The following is a 23,999-nucleotide window of genomic DNA, read 5'->3' as shown; positions in this document are numbered from 1 at the left end:
ATTATTTAAAAAAACACACATTAATTAAAAAAACACATTAATATCTAAAAAAAAATTAAAGTACTAAAAAAAACATTATTCTTATTCTTCGGCTTGGTCTTCTTCGATCAACCTCTTCCGGATACGTTCCTTTTGTTTTTCCATCAGCATTTGGTCGACCGGATTTAGGTTACTGAAGTCTCTTGTAAGGAAGTCCAAATTTCTCATTCTTCTTTTTTCCTTTTTGTCATTAGAGACCACCTCCATGGTTTTGTTGAATTTATTGAGGGATTCAACAAGATCGGTGATGTTTACGGCTTCCCCCTCAACCGGTTTTTTCCCCCTGGCGTCCCTTCCCAATGGCCGCCTCCTCGGCGGTGAAGACGTTTCCTCCCCCGCAACGTTTAGGTCGAATCCAACCCGGCGGAAGTGCTATACGCTCCAGACGAACTAGTTTTAGTCCGTTTCGGCCCTACTTCCGCATCAAGGTCCGGCGCCACCAGCTCAACCCACTTAGAACACCTTCTCAACCTCTCCCACACCTTTACATCGTCCCACGTCTTCACCGTCCCATACCTCCGCAGGCACTCCTGCTTCCACTCTTCGACAGTGAAATTATAAACCGCCAAATCGTCACTGCCACTTGGTCTCATACGACCGGCGTTCCTGTTGAACAGATTAGTAAACAAGCCGACAAATTTTCTGATTTCGGTCCACCGACCCGAAATCATATCGGCGTTCCGCTCTGTACTCCCAACGAGCGAATAGAACGTCTCCCTAACCTTTGTCCAAAAGACCTTGCTCTTTTGGTAGTCCGCTGCAAAATGCATAAATAAATTTGTAAGTCATTTAACTTTTTTATTTAACTTTTTTATTAAAAATCATTTTTAAAAACGTTAAAACAATTACCGCAACGCCGATCCTCAGAAATGACTATCCAAGCCCGACACAGGGCTTCCTTCTCATCCGATGACCACGGAGTGGTTTTCCGTTTCGTCCTTCCAGTCGAAGCCGAACCCGACCCGTCCGTTGCAACTTGTTTTTTCCGGTGGACGCGTCTTCTTTGTCCCGCAGCTTCACCTTCTGGTTCTTGTGTCTCCGGAACAACAAAGTTAGGAGACGGTTGTATGTTGGATGGTTGAAAGCCGGATGATTGTTGCGACCCCGAATAAATCGGTTGGTCCGGTGCCGACCATAAATCGTCGTAACTGTAATCTGAATCTAGGTTTGGGTACCAATTTCCAGCCATGTTTTTAAAAAAAGGTTTGAAAGATGGGGTGGTTTTGGGTTTTTTTGAGGTTGTGGTAAGTATTTTATGTGATTTTGGATGTGGTATGTGATATTGGGTTGATATTGGTTTATATAGTGAAAAAAATTTTTTTTTTTTAATAAACTTAAAGAGCCAACGGCTCTATTTCTAAGCCCCAACGGTCATGCACGCATTCCCAAGCCCACTTTACGCCCATTTTCAGCCGTGACTGGCCTTGCGCCCGCCTTGGTCTGCGTGCTCGCGCCCCTTTCGCGCCCCTCTCGCGCCTCGGTGGTGTGGTGCTCGCGCCCCGAGGCGCGAGCGGATGGGCTCACGCGCCCCCTCTCGCGCTCCACACCCCTCAGCCTAATGGTGCTGGAGTTAACACAATCATGGTGGGAGGGGTTGAAGGGCCGAACTTATAACTCAGTTGGCTCAGATGTTAATTTTTTTTAATTGTTTTTCAAATTTCACATTTTATTTAGTTGTAATTATTTAGATTTTATATGTAATTGGGTTATTGACCCACTTTTTATTTGAAACTATAGGGCCAATTGCCCAATTCAATTCGGTTTAGTAATTATTATTAATTTTAAGAGTTTCATTAAAAGATTTATACAAATAATTATTATCTAAAAAATATTTAACTAAAATTTTCATAATCATGGATTCAAATACTTTTTTTATATGATAACAGGTTCGCTCACAAAAAATAATTAAAAAGACTGGGTTTGTTTGTTAATACTTTACTATACGTATATATAAAAATCAAAATAGATTGGGTTAGAACGATCCAACCCAATTGCCAAGATCCACCCTTGATGTCAACACATTGAAAACTTTTTGTAGAAATCACTATGGGAGCGACTTGTCTCGTTTTAAATAGATAGCAAAACCAACTACAAATCCAAATCCAAGTGGTTTTGGCAACCATCTACTTCTACCAAAAGAACTTCACTCATATATAGAAACTAGTTATAATTTAACCGACACATATCCTCATCCTAACATATTGATGATGTGTTTTGGAACTTTCACCCACTTTTCACCCACTAGAGGTCCTGCCTCCATTTACACACATACTCAAATATATTTGAATATCAATCAACAAACAAAACGTATCCAATAAAAGCTCATCATAGAGTGAGATTTGGTAAATGAGATGGGGGACACGATATAAAGAGGTTGCTCTAAACTATCCAAACATATAAAAAGCTAGGAGAAATAAATGACATTAATATTTGTAAAGATTAAAAGGCCCAAAATGATATCACATTACACAAGTGAGAAAAAAAAACACAAAAACACATTGGTCACAAATTTAACTCCATTACATACACTAACCTATTGAACACCTTATGCAGTTATGCTAGAATCTCAACATGTTGAGTCTTGTTTGTTTACCAAGTTGACCACCGATTAAGTCAACTTCAACAACGAAAGAGCGCCCCAGGGTGTCTAGTGTCTACCACCATGCCTGTTGAGTATAGATATAACAAATAAAATCATGAATATACCATAAATATTATCTTTGACATGATAAAACTAATTTAACTCTTTTATAGAAATAGAAAACTTAATAGGATTAATATTCCATCACCTATAGAAGTTCATAAGAGGTGTATTTCCATTATCAACAAGCTCAAGTGAAAACTCATCGCCTTCCTTTAATCCATCCGCAACCATCATGGACCGCAATCTGCTTATAGTTGCATGACCCCCTGAGTTGCAAAGTCGTGCCTGCCAACGCCTTTGCTTATCATCAATCACAAGCATTTCACAGTTCCTCGGGTACAGTTGATTTGATCTTGCAAAAGGCAATGGAATGTTCTGAAAGTAAAGAGGTTATCCAAACATTGTTATAAAAATATAAAATAAACATAGCTAAAGTCATACCGATAGTTAGCGTCTTAAATTTAATAATACTAGGTTTTGAGTCTCCAAAATAGTATGACCCGACACAACCCCAAAAAATATCCAAGAACCAAACACTAGCGACACCGATGAAAAAATTCCTGGGTCCACCACTAGTACAAACAAAAGTATATATCATATGCATGGATATAACAACTATGATATTTATACATCGGCTTACCACATTAGCTCTCTTGATGCTGTATGCAGTAAAAGTGGATCTAAAGCAAGGATTCTGTAACCCTGATATATGCAACATTTTGTTACCATCTAATGATAAAAAATTTGGTTAAGAAAACAATACGAAATTCATACTTGAAATAACTGCAACGGGCTTCTTTCCGTTGTGAATGAGCCCAAACCGAAAACTATCTCCTTTCTCTAGCCCGATCGATGTACAAAATTCAGGGAAACCTCGTTGAATATAGAAGTCTCTGTCCCATCTGTGTTTCAGTTCAACTGACCACGAGCCATTGTTTTCCGCATTTTTTAGTATCATTTCTCCATTTCCTAATCCATTTGCTAATCCAAAATCCTTGGGGATGCGCTACATCATAAAGATAAATAAATGTGTCACTATTTTTTAGATAAATAACAATATAACAAGATAATCATGCATATAATTCCAAAAGGGGTTGCGGCGCAACTTGTTGCCCATTTACCTGCCATTTTATTGTAATCAACTTGTTTTTTTAATGGCGTTCAGCTTAACGAAAATAACAATGAATATTTGTGGGAAAAAAATTACCAGTTTGAGTGAGGTATGATATTCTTTCAAAGTGTTAATAAAGTATTTAGGATGGTGATTTTGATCAGGAGCCATAGGTTTTTTGGATTTGACTTGAGATTTTGTTTATCTGTTTACGTTCGTGTTCTTCCCCTTTGAGATCTTCTTCAATGCTACAAAGTCATCAAATTTTTAATAAATATGATTGAACACACAAAAGTAATTACCAGAACAATGTTTGGTGCACAAAAGATTGAACACATATAAATGTTTTACAACATGCAAGCACTCACCATTGTTGTCAAGTTTCTGTGTTTTAAAAGACTTTGTAACTTGTGGATTTGGATACTTCCTTTCACCCCAAGTGTCAAAAACCATAGTGTCAAATACCATATTCCCTTGATGCTTAAACACCACAAAATCAAAATCTTGCACACCATTGTCTTTCATAAAACCATCAAACCGTCGCCAAACACCCAGTCACCACCTATCGTCACCGCCCATTTTTTATCCCCTTTACTCAGTATGGCAACTGTGTTGTTCCTTAAATATTTTCTGAATGATTCAGGTATTGACTGCAACCACATGCATATGCATAGTCAACATGTTATATATCAAGGTAAATTACATAAAGCAGAGGGAAAATGACCAAAATGTCCATTCGACCAGTCAATGTCAGCATAATGTCAATTTAACCAACCAATTACCATAATGTTCACCTATAACTCGTCAACCCAATCACTTTTTAATCATTACTCAACGAGATTTTTAACCAATAAACGTTTTGTCACTTGTCCACAAGATCTTGTCGAAGCCAAAATAAATCTCATTGGAAGCCAAAATAAATCTTGTCTAACGCCATAAAAAATCTTGTCAGAAGCCAAAGCAATCTCGTCGCACGCCTAAATAATCCTGTTGGCTCCAATGATATAGAAAAAAAAACTAGCAACCCAACGGTTTTATGGCGCAGGGTGTTGAAGAATCTTGTTGGTTTAAATACCCCGTCGAGTAATAATTAAAAAGTGAGAGGGTAGACATTATAGGAATTGTTTGGTTCAATGAACATTTTGTAGACATTGACTAGTCAAATGGATATATTGGTCATTATCTCCAAAACAAATACCATATAATCCGGATGTACTTAATATCTGAGGAATTTTTAAACTAGTTTTTCATCAAAAATACCATTTATCATGTGTAAAATATACAAAGGTGCCTCATACCAGATCCGACTTTTAGGCGGAAAGGGGGGTGTTGGGGGACTCTCACCAGCCCGATAACCCGGGAAGCCTCGAAGCTTTTTTGCAAAAAAAAAACTTTAAATAGAGAGAGAGTTTGAATTAAATACAAATAAAATTAACATGATAAACATGAGAATCAAGTAGAGTAATTATATATACAAGTAAAAATTTTACATAATTACACTACTTGATTCTCACAATTAGCATGTTAATTACACTACTTAATATATATACCCAGATCGCCCTTAAATGGATTATAACATCTCATTAAATTAAAAATCAATCTAACCAAATATTTGATATGAAAATATAGAGATATATTAAAATTTAATATTCAATTTAAAAAATATATATATATTATTTATAATTAAGAAACACTTTGATAGTGAAAAAAATAAGCGGCCCATAATCTCATCAAACCAAATAACTTTTAAACCGGTTATAACATCAAATCAACCCTTACTATATATTATTAACTTCTTTACGACAAATAAAATTAAAATCCAATCCATCAGGTGAGACCGAGAGCCGCCGCGTCACCGTCACCGGTGCGTACAATAGCCTCGGTCACCGACGCCAGCTTCTGCAGATTCAACCTGACGACCGTATCCGCAAAAAACCTAGTATCCTCCTCCGAGTTCCCCTCAGGTACGTCCACCATATACGATTCCAGCACAACCGTCTTCTTTGTATTTATTATCTCGTGCACAGTCGTCACAGCTCGATAATTCCTCAGCCTATGGTCACCACCAATGATCGAAAACGCCATCACGTGGTTCTCGTCATCCAGCAGATCCAGCCGCTCCGTGCTGGTGGCCGCGGGGAGGCCAGATATGACGATGACGTCACGCGTGCAACCTTCTGCTATGACGGATCCTTGTTTGACGGTGCAGCTTTTGATGAAGTGCTTGTAGATCTGTGGCTTGTCGAACTGTCGAATAACGGACCAAACGACGTCGGATGGCGCCTGGATGTGTTGGGCTAGAAGAGATGAGCATTGGGCCGGTGTGAGGTTGTAGGTGTGGAATTCGGTTATGGCGCTCTGTAGCTCAACCGACTCTTGTTCGGTTAAACCTGGCGGAGTGGTTAGCTGGTGTAGCATTGTCGGTGATCCATCGTTATTATTATCCATGTGTGTAAGGAATCTACAGAGTGTTGGTGTTGGTGTGGGTGGTGAAGAAGCTATTCGATTAAGATTAAATAATAAAAAGAAATAGATAGATAAGATCAGAGAGGTGAATTGATGCTTGGGCTGTCCAAAATGTCCGTCGCTCGTTCGTCGTTCGTTTGAAAATTGTTTGAAAAATATTTGTTTGATTTTGGCTCGGTTTGGAAGTGAGTCGTTCGGCTTGGTTCGGTTTAAAAACAATCCAAGCACAAGCAAAGCCTCGCTCGGTTTAATTCAGTTCGGTTCATTTTGCTCGAATTATTTGTATTAGTTTTATATATAAAGTTTATGAATATATATAGAATTAATATTATTTTTTTTAACGTTTTTTTAATTTCTATCTTTTGTGTTTTTTTTAAATGATAACTACTTCTTTCATTATATAGAAACATAAATATTACATCAACATAGCAGGTAGGCGGCCAACAAGCTGCGCCGCCAACCCTTTCTGAATTGCCGCTTGTTTTACATATGCTTTGTTGTTAACTTTGAGTTTTATACATTTTAAAAGTGGAACTTTAGACAATTTAGTATTGAAAGTCTTAATCAATAATATTTTGAAGTTTTAGAAATTTAAAATTGGAAATTTTGTACGAAATCAAGCAAAACCAAGCCGTTCGGTTTCAAACCGAACCAAGTTCAAGCATAAAGATATCGCTTGTTTCTTTAAATTCAATCCGCTTTTTCGACTCACTTTCAAACAAAACCAAACCAAGTATAAACATGTTTACGTTCGATTCGGTTTGATTCGTGAACAACCCTAACTTATGTACGTAAATAGAAGGCGTAAGTTAAAATCTGGTAGTATTTAATTTATATAAAGTGGGGCCAAGCTAGCATGTGACGTCGGTTACGCCCGGCCCAGAAGAACCTGCCCCTTGCTTTTCAACAAAGGCCACTAATTTGTCTTGATTAACTCGGTTCATTAGATCATGAATTTGGGGTTACCAACTATGAAAGCAAAATTTTAATAAATGAAAAAAATGAAGGGATTTTTAGAAGCAACTTTAAAATTAAAACAAAAAAAAAATGATACGGGGAAAAGAAAACTAAGAAAAAAACATTATATCTCAAGCTTGGTTGGCGTAGCGGGCATAACGACGGCAACATTATATCTCAAGCCTTGAGCGACTTTCGAGCTCAAGGCCAAATCGAAGGGCGGTCCGGGAAACCGTTTAAGTATTTAAGATGTTGGGAAAAACTACGCCATTGCGCGAAATGGAACGGGGCACCCACCGTTTCGGTCGCCCGACGAGCTGGCTCATCCCGGACTTCAAAAAAGTTGAAGACATCGTCGTCGACAAATCCGAGCACACCAAACACACCATCCGATGCTCATAACTTCTTCGAGGACGACGCGGTTAATTTAGCCGACGACGAAGAAGTACGGCGGTACGAGAGTTGCCTCAACCACGTGAGAGATTGAGAAAAAAATAAGGGGGAGGTTCTTCGTCATCACGATTCAATACAGCGGCCAGTGAAGACGTCAGACAATTAAACGAGTTGGTCGGTCGTTTGGAAACAAATGCCACGGAAATAGGAAACGACCTTAGAGCATCCAACAAACACCAAGAAAAGCTGGCCCAGACGTTGGAATTACGTCAAATGAAACGACCTTAGAGCATCCAACAAATGCCACAGAATTGTAGATTTTTATGTACTTATATCAAACTGTGTGAACTCACCAACTATTCAATTAATTGACTTTATTTTATATATATATGCTACAGTTACTTTCATTCGAGGATGAAATGACGAAAATACTAGAAGTTATGTTATTTAAATAATAAACAAAAAGACGTTTGTTTTGTTCCTTCTTTTTTGTGTTTGTTCATTTGATAAACTTGTGTACTTGATGTCTTTGAATGAATTAATGATAATATTGTCACTTGATAGTGTCATATGTGTTTTGAACAATTTGTACGTCACACTCAGACGTATTCCGCTTTAACCGGGGTGTTACAGATGAAGGGTAAACTCATACAATAAATCAATGCAAATATAATATTTTTTATGTACTTTTAATATCCTTTTCTTTTTCACATGGCAGAGATGAACATTGAACATCACAAGGAGATTCAGTAATAGTATGTGTGGAAATAGGGGTGCAAACAAGCCGAGTTGCTCATAAGCTACTCGATATTGTTTCGTTAAAAAGCTAGATTGAGCTTAGCTTAATCGAGCCCGAGCCCGAACCTAAAAGTAAGCTTGTTTAACAAAAGAGCCCGAGCCCGAGCTTCACTCATCGAGCTCGAGCCGACTTGCAAGCCTAAATGAGTCTGGCATTTATATAATTTTTTTAAAATATATATTTAAAAATTATTAATTAATATATATAATGTTATAACACGTATAAGCAAAAATAACTAAATAATATATATTATTTTATACATAAAATATTATAATAGAAAAAATATATAAACGTAATTATAATTAAATACAAATAATTGATAAAACAGTAAACAAGCCGAGCTAGAGGTTAAAAATCTACTCACGGGCCGAATTTAAGCTTTGAAAATAAAGCTCGAAACGAGTCGAGCTCGAGCCTAGTCTACCTCGGGCTCGGCTCAGCTCGTTTGCACCCCAATATGAAAGACACGGGCCTTTAATTATGAAAAATAGGGTCGCATATGTTTTGAACCAAGACAATAATGGGCCAACGTATTGGGCTAGATTTCGAGAAAACAGACGAAAGATTTACGGGCATGAAGAAATATATGGGCCTGCTGAATCCTCTTTTGGCACACATGACAAAATCCGAAAAGAGGACCCGAATCAACTATTGATCTGAATAGGGTACCGATTAATTCTATCCAAACACACCCAAGTCCCAACTATGTGTTATACCCATAATATTTATATTTTTTTTATCACTTAACATCGTATTACCACCTCCTCTTATCATTTTCGTCACCACTTAACTTATGTTAATAGATTTTTAGCACTAAAACAATATATAATTATAGCTAAAACCAACATAATCATGTCACCTCATCAAATGAAAGACAATGGTGCACGGAACGGGGCACCACTCACCACACAAAGAAGAATGGTTAGGGCCCAGGGGCGGTGCGTGGTGTTCCATTCTCATCATTCTCACTTTTTTGTTGCCACATCATCCTTTACAGGGTCTTGTGACTATATAGGCAACACCGACTAATTGAAAGATATGAAGATATCTCCTACGAGATCAAGAGAAAAGTTAGCAGGGAGTCTTTTATGTTTATCGGTTAAGTTTATGCTCATTATTTACGGTTTATATTGAATTTGAATGTTGTGTAGTTGAGTTCTAATAGGAGTCTTGGAGCCTAAGTTAGTTTAGGAAACAAAGCTCCTATGTTTATGTTTATTTGCATTGTAATTTTGTCGGACGTTAAATAATAAAAAGAGTCGCATGGCAGCCTATTCAATTGAGAGCAAGAAGAAGATCGATCAAGGCCATGTTAACAATCCGGTATCAAGGTCAAGAATATATGGCCGACGTTCAAGATGTTGGAGGTATATAGAAAGTGAATTACAATACATATATGGTCGACATGCATGATCATCATTAAGGAGCTTCATATGCATATGTTTAAATCATCATTGATCAACCAACCAACAAACAGAATACTACAAAAGCCCCTCCATTTTATAAGATTAGCAAGAGTACCCCCTGTACTTTATTCAACAGACACAAATGACCCATTCTCCAGATAAATTTTCAGCTAATTAGACAAACCCAAAAACATTTGGGCAAAGCAAACTAATGTCAATTTGTCAACTTAACTCCATTAGGTACAGCAATCTTCAACACCTCATGCCTTGGTGTCAACATACTCTATTGTAAAATCCAGAAACATGTTTAACCCGATTTACATCACCATTCCTAATGAGTATAACAGATAAATGTACGTGTTAAACACCATTTTAAAGAGATTATACAAAACAGATTATTTCAATCAGAATAACAAATTCTTACTTGAAACAACGGCAACTGGCTTCTCCCCCGCTGCGAATGAGCTCAAATTTTAAAGAGTCTCCTTTCTTTAAGCCATTTGCAATACAAAAATCCTTCAATCCACTTTGAATATAGTACAATTTGCTCAAATGGTTACTCAACTTAACCGTCCACGAGCCTTCGTTTTCCAAATTTTTTAGGATTAATTCTCCACTACTTATTCCATTTTTTTCTGTGAATTCCTTCGGAATATACTACATAAAAATTATCAATTATTTTCCACACGAAGATCAACGACAAACACACGATAATATAACTGTAAACGTCCATAAATTACCATGCGATTTCTTGAGTCACGAGATTCCCTTAAAGTGTCAACAAAGTAAGGAATTGCCACCATTCCATGAGATTCAGACTGCTTGGTACTGAGATCTAATTCATAAAAGATGTACAAACAAAAAGGTTATCAATATTATCATGTGGCCGGAAGTAGTATGTTAATATAATCAAGAGAAATATGATGTTTAGACCATACTATAAAAATTTGCTATTGGTTTGATCCTAGTTTGGATGAGTTCAAGCTTAAATTGGTCTCCTTCTTTTAGACCATTCGCAATATAAAATTCATGCCATCCTCGCCCTATGCGATTGTTCATGTTAGGTTTCAAACTATTCGACCAAATCTTTAACTCAACTGTCCACGACATTTGATTTCGACCATTTCTAAGAATCATCTCTCCGGTTCTTAATCCGTTTGACCTAGTAAACACCGTTGGAAGATGCTAAACGAGAATATTAGTCACATATTTGCCATGACCGAACAAAAAATAAATAAAAATTTGTCAATTGAATTTCTAATTACCAATTTAAATCTACCACAATAAGAAGTCAAAGTGCCAATAAAGTAAGGATGATGATCCTGATCAAGACTTGTAGCTTTCTCTTTCGGGGCCTTCTTCAGTTCTACAAATTCATTAGAACTTAATGCAAAATCATCTTAATTTGATTTATATAAACTATATATATCAGCAAAATTCACCTACCATTGGTGTCAATTATACATTTTGTGGAAGATTTTGTAACTTGATTATTCGAATACTCCCTTTCGCACCAAGAAGTGTCGAAAACCATGGTATCAAAAACCATATTCCCTTGATGCTTAAAAACCACAATATCAAATTCTTGGACACCGTTTTCTCTTACGAAATTATCCCAACCTTCGCTAAACGCCCAATCAATCATCTTCACACACCATTTTCGACACCCTCTTTTCAATACGACTGTTTTGTTGTTTCGTCCGCTTTTTAAATACTTTCTAAATGATATAGGCATTGACTGCAAATATGCAATTTGCTAGAATGAAAAGTATAATGATAATTTATAAAAACTATAGAATATTATTGTAACGAGTCTAGACTGAGCATGTTTATATAACAAATATATAGCTTACACTCATAACAACTTTCTAGATTGTTTGGTACTACCATCAAGTTTTAGAGATAGAAACTGACCAGTTGGGAGATCGAATCGGAAGCTGGTTTGATGAACTTGAAGAAGTGGGAAGGAGATTCACATGACTTGCTTAAAGGACCTCTCATGGCACGTTGTTTGTTGTGACTTGATTATAGTAAAAGATGATATATACAGATACCATACAAATGTTCACTCTTTAACCAAATCAAACTTGTTATAATTCCTAGCTACCAATGTAGATGAAAAAAGTTAACCCTAAAACAACACTTTATATAATAATAATAATAATAATAATAATAATAATAATAATAATAATAATAATAATAATAAAAACAAAACTTGCAGCTCATTGTTTACTATAAACCCTACAATATTTGTTCAACGGCGGGAGCAAGTATTACCTGGAAGCTTTTGATGCAATGAGGTCCTGGACAAAGGATTCCAGCTAACGTTATTTCTTGAGTTAAAACTTTGTATACATAATTTAAACTCTATTTGTATACTTTATCCGTACGACCCTTTCCACAAGGTATTAGCGAATATTTTATTTATAGTATAAATTTTATTGTCGTATCTCCTACATATATATGTCGTATCTCCAATATCGTATCTCCTACATATATATGTCGTATCTCCAATATCGTATCTCCTACATATGTTTAAGAAGGATAAGAAAAAATCTTCACTGATAATATATATTTTTGGTAGTATCTTTTTGTATCAAAAAATTTAACAAGAATATTGTGATAGATGATGAGAGTTAGTGGGAGAGTAACACACAGAATTAAGAGTATGTTATTAAGTCTGAATGAGAGTTTACAATAGATGGGTTGCATATACATAAGTAAATATGCATCTACAACCTATGCTACTAGTATGGTCCTTAATATGGACCACTTTCTATCACTATTATGAAGATCCTCCGGCTGTCTTGTAGATTCGCTTGGAGGGTCACTCTGTTATGTTGATGCGAAGCTATTGGCTTGGGCATGTTGATGCGATGTGGTTGGCTTGGTTATGTTATTTGAGGTTTTACCCATATTATGGCTGTAGTGTTTCAATGGTTAAGATGACAAGTTGGACCAATTGGTAAGTGTGCTGTATTTTAGTTAAAATTACTTAAGTTTAGAAGAGTATAATTGGCCATATTGTTACAATAACATGCATTTGGGTCACTAAACTATCAGCTCCTATTTTTTAGCCATGATTAAAGAAAAATTCACATATCATATATTGTTATTTTTAAAACAATATAAAGAATCGTCGATGGCTGTTTCGTCAATTCGCAACCCCAAATTCAAGGTACCAAAACTAAACACAATCTTCTGCTAGTTAAGCTCTGATTCATATACAAGTATGAACTATAACATTACAAGTATGAACTATAACACTATATAGAAACATTGCTATGTATAGTATTTATGACATATGGATACTATAGTTGCGGGAAAAAAAAAAGTTAAGATAAATAACACTTAAAATATATCACCCTTGTGAGCACCATATGCCACGGTTTACTAATCAGAATGTGCTATCCATATGCCACAGTAACACCACATATGACCAATAACACAGTACACATAGCTAAACACTGTACATGTTTTAAAAATTAACACATTACAATTATGAAGTAGAAGAACTAAAACACAACGCTACATGTATTCAAAACAAACACAATTAAATGCAATTCATTAATTCCATTCCCGTAAAGCTTATAAACTAAAACACACTGACCAACATTCATGAACTAAAACACTATGTTCTCGATTCTTTACCATTTTTACCAATAGATCGTATAATCCAAATACGTACCGTCCACATCAAATTCTTTCATCGCTTCCTCAATTTCACATTAAACATCCATATCGATTTTCCAACAACTTAATCAAATGTAACTGTACCTTGCAAGGTAAATTTGGAAATTCGTGAACTAAATGACTGAATCCAAAACGATCTGGTTTGTGATATGGAACTAGCATGTTTGGGACTGAGTTTGAAAGCATCGTATTGACTTAGTGGCTTTTTCAAACCCGGATATGAATCCGTTTGAGTAACCGAAAGCTGTGGCGCGATCAAGTCATTTGCAACACAAAATTTCTTCAATCCATCCTGAAAATAGCAATATCTTCCCAAATCGTTTCTCAACTAAACCGTCCACGAGCCTTCATTTTCCATATTTTTTGGGATTAATTTATCACTACTTAATCCATTTAATTAATGCGAATTCCTTCGGAATATACTGCATAAAATATATCAATTATTTCCACAAGAAGATCAACAACTAAGCACGGTGATATAAAAATCGTTAAATTACCATGCGATTTCTTGAGTTGCGAAATTTCCTCAAAAGTGTAAAAAAATAAGGAGTTTTCACCATTCCATGAGATTTAAACTGCATAAAAGATGTACAAGACACAAAAATATAAATAAATAAAAACATTAATATTAAAAGTATTATGTTTGACCTCAAAAGTCAAATGACAGAAATATGATGATAAGACTATACTACAAAACTTTGCTATGGGTTTGATCTCATTTTGGATGAGTTCAGGCTTAAAAATGGTCTCCTCCTTTTAGGCCATTTGCAATATAAAAATCACGCCATCCTCGTCCAATGCGATTGCCAGTTTTCGCACCAATGGTTAACTCAACCGTCCACAACATTTGACTTTTGACCATTTCAAAGAATCATCTCTCCGGTTCTTAATCCGCTTGACCAAGCAAATTTAGTTGGGAGGCACTATAACCAGAATATTAATCCCACATTTGCCATGATCAAACAAGAAAAAAAAAACGCAAACGACTAAAAGTTTGTCAACTAAATTTCTAGTTACCAGTTTATATTAATGATCAGGAATTGTATCCAGTTCTTTTGGGATCTTAGGTGCTACAACTTCATTAGCACTTTGTCTTTATTTGACACATAGCCAGTTAATATTGCCAATTTTTTACCAGGATAATTTGACCCGTTGTTGAAAAACACAGGTTCGACGGGTAACTCATTAAATAATACACAAGTTTTATAATTTACAAACAGCCAGCAAACAGAATATGCAAAAAGCCACTCTACTTTAAAACTAGCAAAAGAACCCTTGTATCAAACCAATATACAAAATACCTTTTATTTTCCATATATGTATTTTTCTCAGCTAATAGACAAATCCAAAAGCAACATTAACTAAAACATTTAGACCAACTAATGCCATAGCATACAGCAAGCACTCTTCTTCTTCAACATGCTCTATTCTCCTAATGAGTAAAACACAAAGATGTTAATAACAGGAAAATGCATGAACCGGTTTTAAAAAAAACCAAAAAAAAGTATTTCAAACAGAATTACTAATTCATACTTGAAATAGTGACAGTCGGTTTTTCCCCACTACGAGTGAGCTCAAATTTAAGACGATCTCCTTTCTTTAAACCATTTGCGACGCAAAATTCCTTCAATCCAGCTTGAATATAGTAGAACATGCCCGAATGGTTTGCGAGCTTAACCTTCCACGATCCATCATTTTCAGCATATTTTAAGATCATTTCTCCATTACTTAATCCATTTGCTAATGCAAATTTCTTCGGAATATACTACATAAAAGCACATCGATTATTTCCACAAAAAGATCAAAGCACGAGGATTTCATAATCATTGATTTACCAATCGATTTCGTGAGTCGCTACTTGACAAAGCCTTGATAAAGGACGGATGCTGATCGTTAGTATTGATCTTCTTCATTGCTACAAATTATTCATAAATATATTCATTAGCATTTGATACAAACTACTGACATCTTAATTCGGTCAACTACACAAATATTATTAACAAAATCCGCCTACATTTTCTTGATGGTTTAGTAACTTGATCATTATAATACTCCCTTTCGCACCAAGAAGTGTCGAAAACCATGGTATCGAAAACCATATTCCCTTGATGCTTAAACACAACAATATCAAATTCTTGCACACCGTTTTCTCTCACGAAGTCATTCCATCCTTCGTCAAACACCCAATCGATCAACTTCACAGGCCATTTTTTACACCCTCTTTTCAATACGACCGTTTTGTTGCTTCTTCGGCGTTTTATATATTTTCGGTATGACATAGGTATAGACTGCATATGCATATATGCAAACAAGTTAAAGATTCTTTGGAACATTTAGCCCAGAAAACTGACCCAAACCAAACAGCGCACACCCCTAGTTAATATATATTCAATAAAACTACTTAACAAGAAGTTTTAGAGATAGAAACTGACCAGTTGGGAGATCGAACCGGAAACCAGTTTGATGAACTTGAAGAAGTGGGCAGGAGATTCACATGACTTGCTTAAAGGACCTCTCATGGCTTTTGTTTCTTGTGACTTGATTATAAATATGATATGAAGAAGAATAACAATAATAATAAGAAGAAGAAATCTTGGATTAATAATAATGAACAAATTACAGTAGTAGTAGTAATAATAATAATAATACCAAACAAATGCTCAATCTTTATCCGAATAAGTCTTGTTCATTGAAAACCCTAAACCCTGTAAATTCAAGACGATTTGTTAATAGAAAACCCTAAACATTCAAAACAAAGCTAGCTTGTTGGATCGGTAAACTTCAATAAAAGGCATGTTATAGTTTTGAAAATTATGGCGGGAACGAGTATTAGACGTGGTTTTAATCTTTTCGTCTCCCTTTCTAGAATATGAGTCGATTGATGTAAACTTAGCTCGAACGATGCTCCAAACGGTTTGACTAGTGCTTTAAATCGGGTGTTTGAACTTCAAATTGACAAAACTTAAGCAATTTCGAGCTAAGTTAATCGACTCATATCCTTCTTCCGATCAAAAGCCCTAAAAATCAGTTTAAAATTCATAAAAAACTTAACGTCGTTAAGTTTATTTTTAACGGAGGACCACTGAAAGCCATTTTTTTTAATTTTGGGCCACCAGTCAGTTGAAATTATTATCGATCAATAGCATTTAATTAATATTATTAGAATCCAATTTACCAAAAAAATTTCTTAGAAAATAGTTTGTGATATCCTCAATGTTTTAGCTTTTTATCCAAGGTAGCATACTCATAAAATGTACTATGTTTTTGACGTAAATATTAAAAGAAATTTCGTGACAACAAATATTGTATTTAATCATGTTTAAACTTTAAAGTACTATCACTCTTCTGTTGTTCCGACTTACAAAAAAGTTCATATCCAGTTTACAAAGACATACATACTATTTTGCTCTAATGTGTTTTTGTAACACATGTGATGAGATTGTTTGGTCATTTTTAGTAAAAATGTCTTATAATAGTAATAAGTTTTAAAAGTGTTCTAATGAGGACACTTATGTAATTTTGTTTAAATTGAGTGACTAAATCTTCAACTCAAGCCTCATTGGATTTTTTGTGTGTCAAAAAAGCAATGACATAGAAGATGTGAGATTTGCAATATATGTAGTTATAATATTAAAAGAATTAGAAAAGACGTTCATTATAATAAAAAAAAATACAAAATAAAATCCACGTCACCACTATACATCAACATAAAAAAAAGATACAAAGATTTCCTCATTGAAAATAAAAAATGTTAGAACATATAATTTAAATAAAATATGAAAATTGAATGAATTAGTCGTAACACATTTTAAACTTAATGACTTAATTGGAACAATTTTAAAACTAGGTTATTAACTCGTGTATGACACGGGTGGAAATATTGAAATTTTCGAACAAACACATGTCATTTGAAAGGACAACATAAGTTGTTATATGTTATTCAGGACAACAACATACTTTAAGTTGTAAATAATATTTGTACGAAAATAAATGATTGTGAAATACAAAGATAAACCCAAATAACATTCAAATTACAGTATTTGAAAACATAATCAAAAGTTAAAAATGTAAAATATATAAGCTATTAAAAAGACTTCCTTATAAACCATATTGATTCTTTATTTGTAACTTTATCTTCATTTTTAATAAGAATTTTAACACCACTCTTCGCTTTTGATAAAGCTACATAGAGTTGTCCATGTGTAAACACTGGGTCTCTGAGATATATGTCAACTTTTGCTAGAGATTGACTTTGACTTCTATTAATGGTCATTGCAAAACAGACTACAACTGGAAAAAAAACTACATTCTCTTCAATTTAAACGAAAGTTTCATATCTGAAGGTGTTACACCACAACGAATTATATAAGTGCAATAACCAATATTAGTACCTGAAATAATTTTTACTTCAACAAAACATATTTCCCAACTTAATTACTCGCAATCTAGTTCCATTACACAAACCGTTCTTCTGATTCATATTCCTTAGTAACATTATTGTCACATCGACTTTTAGAACCAATCTATAAGTCAAAATAATTTTGGTATTTTTGATTTTATTTAGCATAATGTGTTTTTGAAAATTTTAGTTCAAATTAAAATCTAAAAAAATAATTGGTATGATCTTAATTAAAAACCCAAAAATTGATTTTTTTATATGGAGCACAACTAAATTTGTTAATTTTGTTGCCAAGTATGGAAACAATATAAATTGAGTAAACCAGATATAAGTAAAAAAATAAGGAGAATTATTTTTGCGCCTCTAATTAACATAATTTATCCGTATACACATTTTAATTAAAACATATATTTTAATTGATTTTAAGAAAATAAAATAGTATGGATAACTGAAAATTATGTTTTGTATCAATTCTAAAAAAAACAGAAAAAAGAAATATGTAAACATACATTCAATGTTATTAAAGATTTGTTTATCAAAAATGTATAATGTAGTTAATAATAAAAATATTAAAATCGTTTATAATTTTCTGTTACAAGTGCCTAATTTTTAGGTAATAACATATCAAATTTTATCTACTATATTTTAGTTAATAAAAAAATTATACTTTAATACAATATAGTGTATTAACGCGTTTAAAATAAAATGTAACCGTTCAAAATGTTAATAAGTAGTTCTCTTGGTGTTGAAGCTGCACGTTACAAAAAAAATGCATACTTAAAAATTTTGAAGGGTAACTAAAAAATATGAAAATAACTAACCGTTTGAAATCTTCTCACTGGAAGGCGTTGATTGACCAAAAATTACATTTTCTTTAATTTTGAAGACATCTGTAATATAATATAATATGGTTAGCATATGAAAAAAATGAACAACATAAATATAAAAACAGAATTTTATAGAGCATGATGTTACAATTTTTCTTACATATTGAATGATTTTAAAACATAAAACAAAAAAATTAGAAAACAGGAAACCAAATACTATTAACTTTATTGACAATTGTAGGTTATTTATATTTGGTGTTCATAAATATATTAAAGACATGAAAATTAGAAATATTACACCGGAAACAACAATAACACAACTTACTCTAATGGATATGAAGACTCTCAGCTAACCTGAATCCACATAGATGATCAGAAATTCATTTATGTAAAAGTATCTAACCCACCAATATATTTCTAGAATAGTAGCTCATTTTACACATTGTTGAAAATATATAAACAACCAAATACATATAGACAACCATAAAATTTCATAACTAACATATTAAACCAACAAAAATATTTAACATAAGTTTGTAACTAAAATAATAAACATTTAGACTGTATACATAAAAGGTTAATACTTACACAAACTTACTATACACCTAAAATAAAAAACCAAATGAAGATACGAACGTGTTATAATCATATTAGCCCACCATTAACTTCTTCGATATTTTACAAAAAAAAAATCGTTTTGCTTCACAATCTAAAAAACAAAATAAACCATAACAGCCTGATTAAATATACAGCTAAAGTTTTTAAGGTATTATGAGTTTCATTTCAACATTAATAAATAAATAAATAAAGGTATATTTTATTATAAATTATTTGTAATTAAACTTCTGTTTTATTTCAATTCAAAAACCATTTAGTTAAATGTATTAAGTTAAATAAGTAGATATCTATTTTTAACTAAATCAATATGAAATCATTTTTACATTAAAACCGTTTGACTACTATTAACAATATTAATTAGATAAATTATAGGTTTGAACTTTCCTTTTTTTGTTGAATATGTCAAAATTCAAATTTATATGAAACTGATTACCTTGTTAGGTCAAAATTCAAAATTCAAATTGATATCGTAATTAATGGATTTCAAATAATATGCAATGTTACATAATTAGATTCGAAATACAAATAATATATTTCGAAATTTTTGAATTTTATGTAATGGTAGTTCTGTAAAATGAAATGTTACATAATGTAAAATGTAAGTTACTAATTATGTGGTATGTATTGTAATTCATATAAGGTGTGAAAATAAAAAGTTACTAATTTAGTTATATATATGTAACTCAATTGTTAATTAGTAAATCGTATTTCTAAGTCAATGTTGACAATTATAAGTGAATGGTTCAACAATGGATTTTTAACTAAATTGTTATTGTTAAACAATAATAAGTCAATGGATTTGTATTTTAATTCTTAAAAGTAAATGAATGAAATTAAATAAGTGGGTTAATGGGTCAATGGGTCAACTAATGTAATTATAGTAAAACTTTTATTTTGAAAAGCATTTACTATTTTTATATATTAAAAAATCTTTGTAATTTTAGCTTCTATATATTTCATATAACCTTAAAATATATATTTGTCTTTAATTCAAAATGTTAATTTAATTATTAAACTATTATATTAGATTTATATAGCTATCTTAAGTATGGTATATGGTATATTCTTTAATTTCATTCAACATTTTGAATTTTAAATAAGTAGATATCTATTTTTTATTAAATCAATATGAAATCATTTTTACATTAAAACCGTTTGACTACTAATAACAATATTAATTAGATAAATTATAGGTTTGAACTTTCATTTTTTTGTTGCATATGTCAAAATTCAAATTTATATGAAACTGATTACCTTGAATGCAATAGAAAGTAATAATTATTCTTTAATTAACTAACCAAAAATAATTATGTGTATTTAATATAACATATATTAATTTTTCAGTATAATCAAAAGTAAATTATTTAAATTTCCTGTATTCATTAAATTTGTCATTTATGCTAACTAAAAATTGGTCAAATAAATTAATGTGTTTTTAATCCAAAACTTATTAACTTTCAAGTATTATCAAAAGTTAATTATTTAAAATTTCTGGTATATATTAAATATGTCGTTTATGCAAATTAAAATTTGGTATAATATAAAAGATGGAAAGTTTGTTGAGATTGAATACTACTAAAAATTAAAAAAAGATTGTTGCAATAATGGTCAATTTTGAATTTTGAAAACAAAAATAAATAATTGTAAATATTATTATAAAAAACGTTCGATTTTTTGGAAGTTCAATAAATAATTGTTAAAACTTTCAAGATGAGATTCAAAAACTTTAACACAGAGAAAATAAAGATTGTTATTCATATAAAAATGAAATAATTTACATGAATTGTCTAAGCTACATAAAATAAAAAATGATAGAAAATTAATAACTAAAATACATTAGTAATGACCAAAACAAACATAATCAAACTACTCTCCATCAAATACTTTTTCCATGCAATTAGCCAATCTACCAATTTGGGCCGCCATAAACTGAAATTATTTAAAATAAATTAATGTTAGATATACTAAACTATTAAAAAACAAATTAGTAAGAATTATCAATGGATGAAACAAAGCTTGTGTGGGCAGTCGATGTATTTGTAAGTAGACATATTTGCACTGAGTGAGGCCTTCCGAACAATCAAAGATTTATTCTCGGCAAGCCAAACATCATGCTTAGGAATGCAAGGCTTCCTTACATAGGCTTGCATTATGTTGTCCTGCAAATTATTATTAAGATTAGTAAATAGTTGTATGAATAATATAGTAAATTATTGAATGTGTTAACAATACCATTTCGTCTTGAACAATCATTTCGATGGACCAATCTTGCCCGGGCTTTGAGTTATCCTTCAGCCGCCAAAGTTTCAAAATACGGACCTTTAGGATACACTCGCTATTAAGAACATCAAGTTGGTTCAACATGGTGATATTTGTTGGCTCCATCTTGCTAGAAAAATTTAACAAAAACACAAATAAATTAAAATTAAACAACAATAATACTTTTAAGCCTCAAAAATGAAATATGAAAATGGAAGATATATAAACAAAAAAAACTAAAAACCTTGGCACAAAGCTCTTCGTTTTTACTAAAGAGGCTTTGACGGTGTAAAAATTAGCCTTTCAAATGTACATATTTATAGAAAACGAATTAGGGTAGAGAAAATTATAGAAGGAAGGTATAAATATAATTGATTAAAAACATAAATTTAGGAATTTTCAAAAATTTTCAAAATTACTATAGTAAGAAGGAATAGAATTGATATCGTAATTAATGGATTATCAAATAATATGCAATGTTATTCGAAATACAAATAATATATTTCGAAATTTTTGAATTTTATGTAATGGTAGTTCTGTAAAATGAAATGTTACATAATGTAAAATGTAAGTTACTAATTTTATAGTATGTATTGTAATTCATATAAGGTGTGAAAATAAAAAGTTACTAATTTAGTTATATATATGTAACTCAATTGTTAATTAGTAAATCGTATTTCTAAGTCAATGTTGACAATTATAAGTGAATGGGTGAATGGGTCAACAATGGATTTGTAACTCAATTGTTATTGTTAAACAATAATAAGTCAATGGATTTATATTTTAATTCTTAAAAGTAAATGAGTGAAATTATATAAGTGGGTCAATGGGTCAACTAACGTAATTATAGTAAAACTTAATGATTGTTAATTAAATAAAATTGACATTCAAATTTATACCATAATTTAGACAATAATTAATTCAAATAGGAATGGGGGAATATCAAATTTACAAATTCGTAATTAAACCTTTCCTTAATAAAATGGGTCATTCTTTCCTAATTTCCTTACGAGTTTGACAAATATAATTTAAATAATATCATATCTTAACAGAATTATAATATTTTAAATCGGTATCTCTATATTATATATATATATATATATATATATATATATATATATATATATATATATATTATCTGTAATCTCTATATTAAATCCGTAATCTCTTCTATTGATGAAATAACAAATAATTAATTAAATTATTTACTATATATTATCTATAAAATTAACACAGGTGGTGAATGAAATCAACCAAAAAATAACAAAGATGACGAATGAAATCAACAAAAAATACAATTTTCAAATAAAAAATTTGAATATTTCGTATTCAAACTATAGCTACGATTTTAAAATATTACATTAATTAGAATATTTTTTGTTGTTATTAAATTAATCTAAATTTACACTTTTAGCTAGATGGAATATTAAAATATTACATTATTATTTAAGTATTCAAAATGAAAATATAAAGATTAAAGGAAAGAGGAAAGATAATAATTAAATAACATTGATTAATCTTATTTTAATATATTATTGATTTATTTTATTCACTTGAAAATTAGAGAATGCATTGATATATATGGAAAGTATGAAAATCAACCAATAGGAAGGGGGTATATGGACTTAAAGCTTATTAGCTATTCTACAAAGTTAACCCTTTACTTTTATTATTTGACTTAACTCAAAGATTTTAAAGATTTTTCAGAAGATACATAACATGTAGAAAAAGATTTTGTGAGGACGAAATAGGGTCCCACAAGAGTGAGAATGTGACTTGGGATGAGGTGGAACTGTGGAAGGTAAGTAATAGTGTATCGGTGTGGTGCCGAAAGGGAGAATAGACAAAAAAAAAATGAAAAGGAAAGCAAGATGGAGGCTCGAAAGTCGAAATGAACGGCGGTTGGAGTGATAGTCTGGGACGAGTATTGAAACATCATCATCCCGATCGGTGCTGCTCTGCTTGATTCAATTCCTTCCCGTTACCACATGTTGTGTTGAATATTAATAATGTTAAAAAACTCATTTTGTTACAAAACATGTTGTGATAAATAATGTTAAATTCTTTTTTTGAAAGACTAAATAATGTGAGTTTTTAACCTTGATCTTTTATTTACACTCTAATCATCTTACCACCCCATCAAAATTGGAATGACTAATGTTTAAATTACTCTTTGTCTGTTGTCGTTCTAACTTATATAGGCTCATATTATTATATACGAAAGGACGAGGTTGTAAAACTACTTAGTCGTGTCCATCGAATCATGAATAGTAATGTTCACGATCTATGTATATTATTCTTAAACGACTTAGTCTTGCTATCTAGAAATGCTAGCAGCGTAGCCCGTTTTCCTTTTGTATCAATCTTATTTAGTTCTGATATCGTCAA

General features: G+C 32.2%; 2 protein-coding genes across 2 annotated transcripts; both read right to left on the bottom strand.

Moving 5' to 3' along the window:
* Positions 1 to 4,347: 4,347 nt before the first annotated feature.
* Positions 4,348 to 6,252, bottom strand: LOC143572401 (abscisic acid receptor PYR1-like). Its single transcript, XM_077057575.1, has 2 exons — positions 5,657 to 6,252; positions 4,348 to 4,444 (listed from the first exon to the last, which is right to left on the bottom strand). The coding sequence occupies exons 1-2, from the start codon at positions 6,240 to 6,242 to the stop codon at positions 4,434 to 4,436; spliced, it is 597 nt and encodes a 198-aa protein (XP_076913690.1). The 5' UTR covers positions 6,243 to 6,252; the 3' UTR covers positions 4,348 to 4,433.
* Positions 6,253 to 15,030: 8,778 nt separating this feature from the next.
* Positions 15,031 to 15,787, bottom strand: LOC143572412 (B3 domain-containing protein REM10-like). Its single transcript, XM_077057583.1, has 3 exons — positions 15,523 to 15,787; positions 15,344 to 15,423; positions 15,031 to 15,273 (listed from the first exon to the last, which is right to left on the bottom strand). The coding sequence occupies exons 1-3, from the start codon at positions 15,785 to 15,787 to the stop codon at positions 15,031 to 15,033; spliced, it is 588 nt and encodes a 195-aa protein (XP_076913698.1).
* Between the last annotated feature and the right edge of the window lie 8,212 nt (positions 15,788 to 23,999).

This window comes from Bidens hawaiensis, unplaced genomic scaffold (genome assembly GCF_021521415.1).
Source record: "Bidens hawaiensis isolate Kalapana, Puna unplaced genomic scaffold, B.hawaiensis_p1.1 tig00025838_1, whole genome shotgun sequence".
NCBI lineage: Eukaryota > Viridiplantae > Streptophyta > Magnoliopsida > Asterales > Asteraceae > Bidens > Bidens hawaiensis.
The sequence above is the reverse complement of the archived record's forward strand: the minus strand, read 5'-3'. Positions and strand labels throughout refer to the sequence as shown.

What these genes read in the sequence shown, in the direction of transcription:
- LOC143572401 (XM_077057575.1), bottom strand. Translation starts at nt 6,242, where the DNA reads ATGGATAATAATAACGATGGATCACCGACAATGCTACACCAGCTAACC.
- LOC143572412 (XM_077057583.1), bottom strand. Translation starts at nt 15,787, where the DNA reads ATGTCATACCGAAAATATATAAAACGCCGAAGAAGCAACAAAACGGTC. An exon ending in TACTAAACCATCAAGAAAAT is followed by an intron (nt 15,424 to 15,522) that starts GTAGGCGGATTT and finishes AATAATTTGTAG; the next exon opens with CAATGAAGAAGATCAATACT. An exon ending in GCGACTCACGAAATCGATTG is followed by an intron (nt 15,274 to 15,343) that starts GTAAATCAATGA and finishes GCTTTTATGTAG; the next exon opens with TATATTCCGAAGAAATTTGC.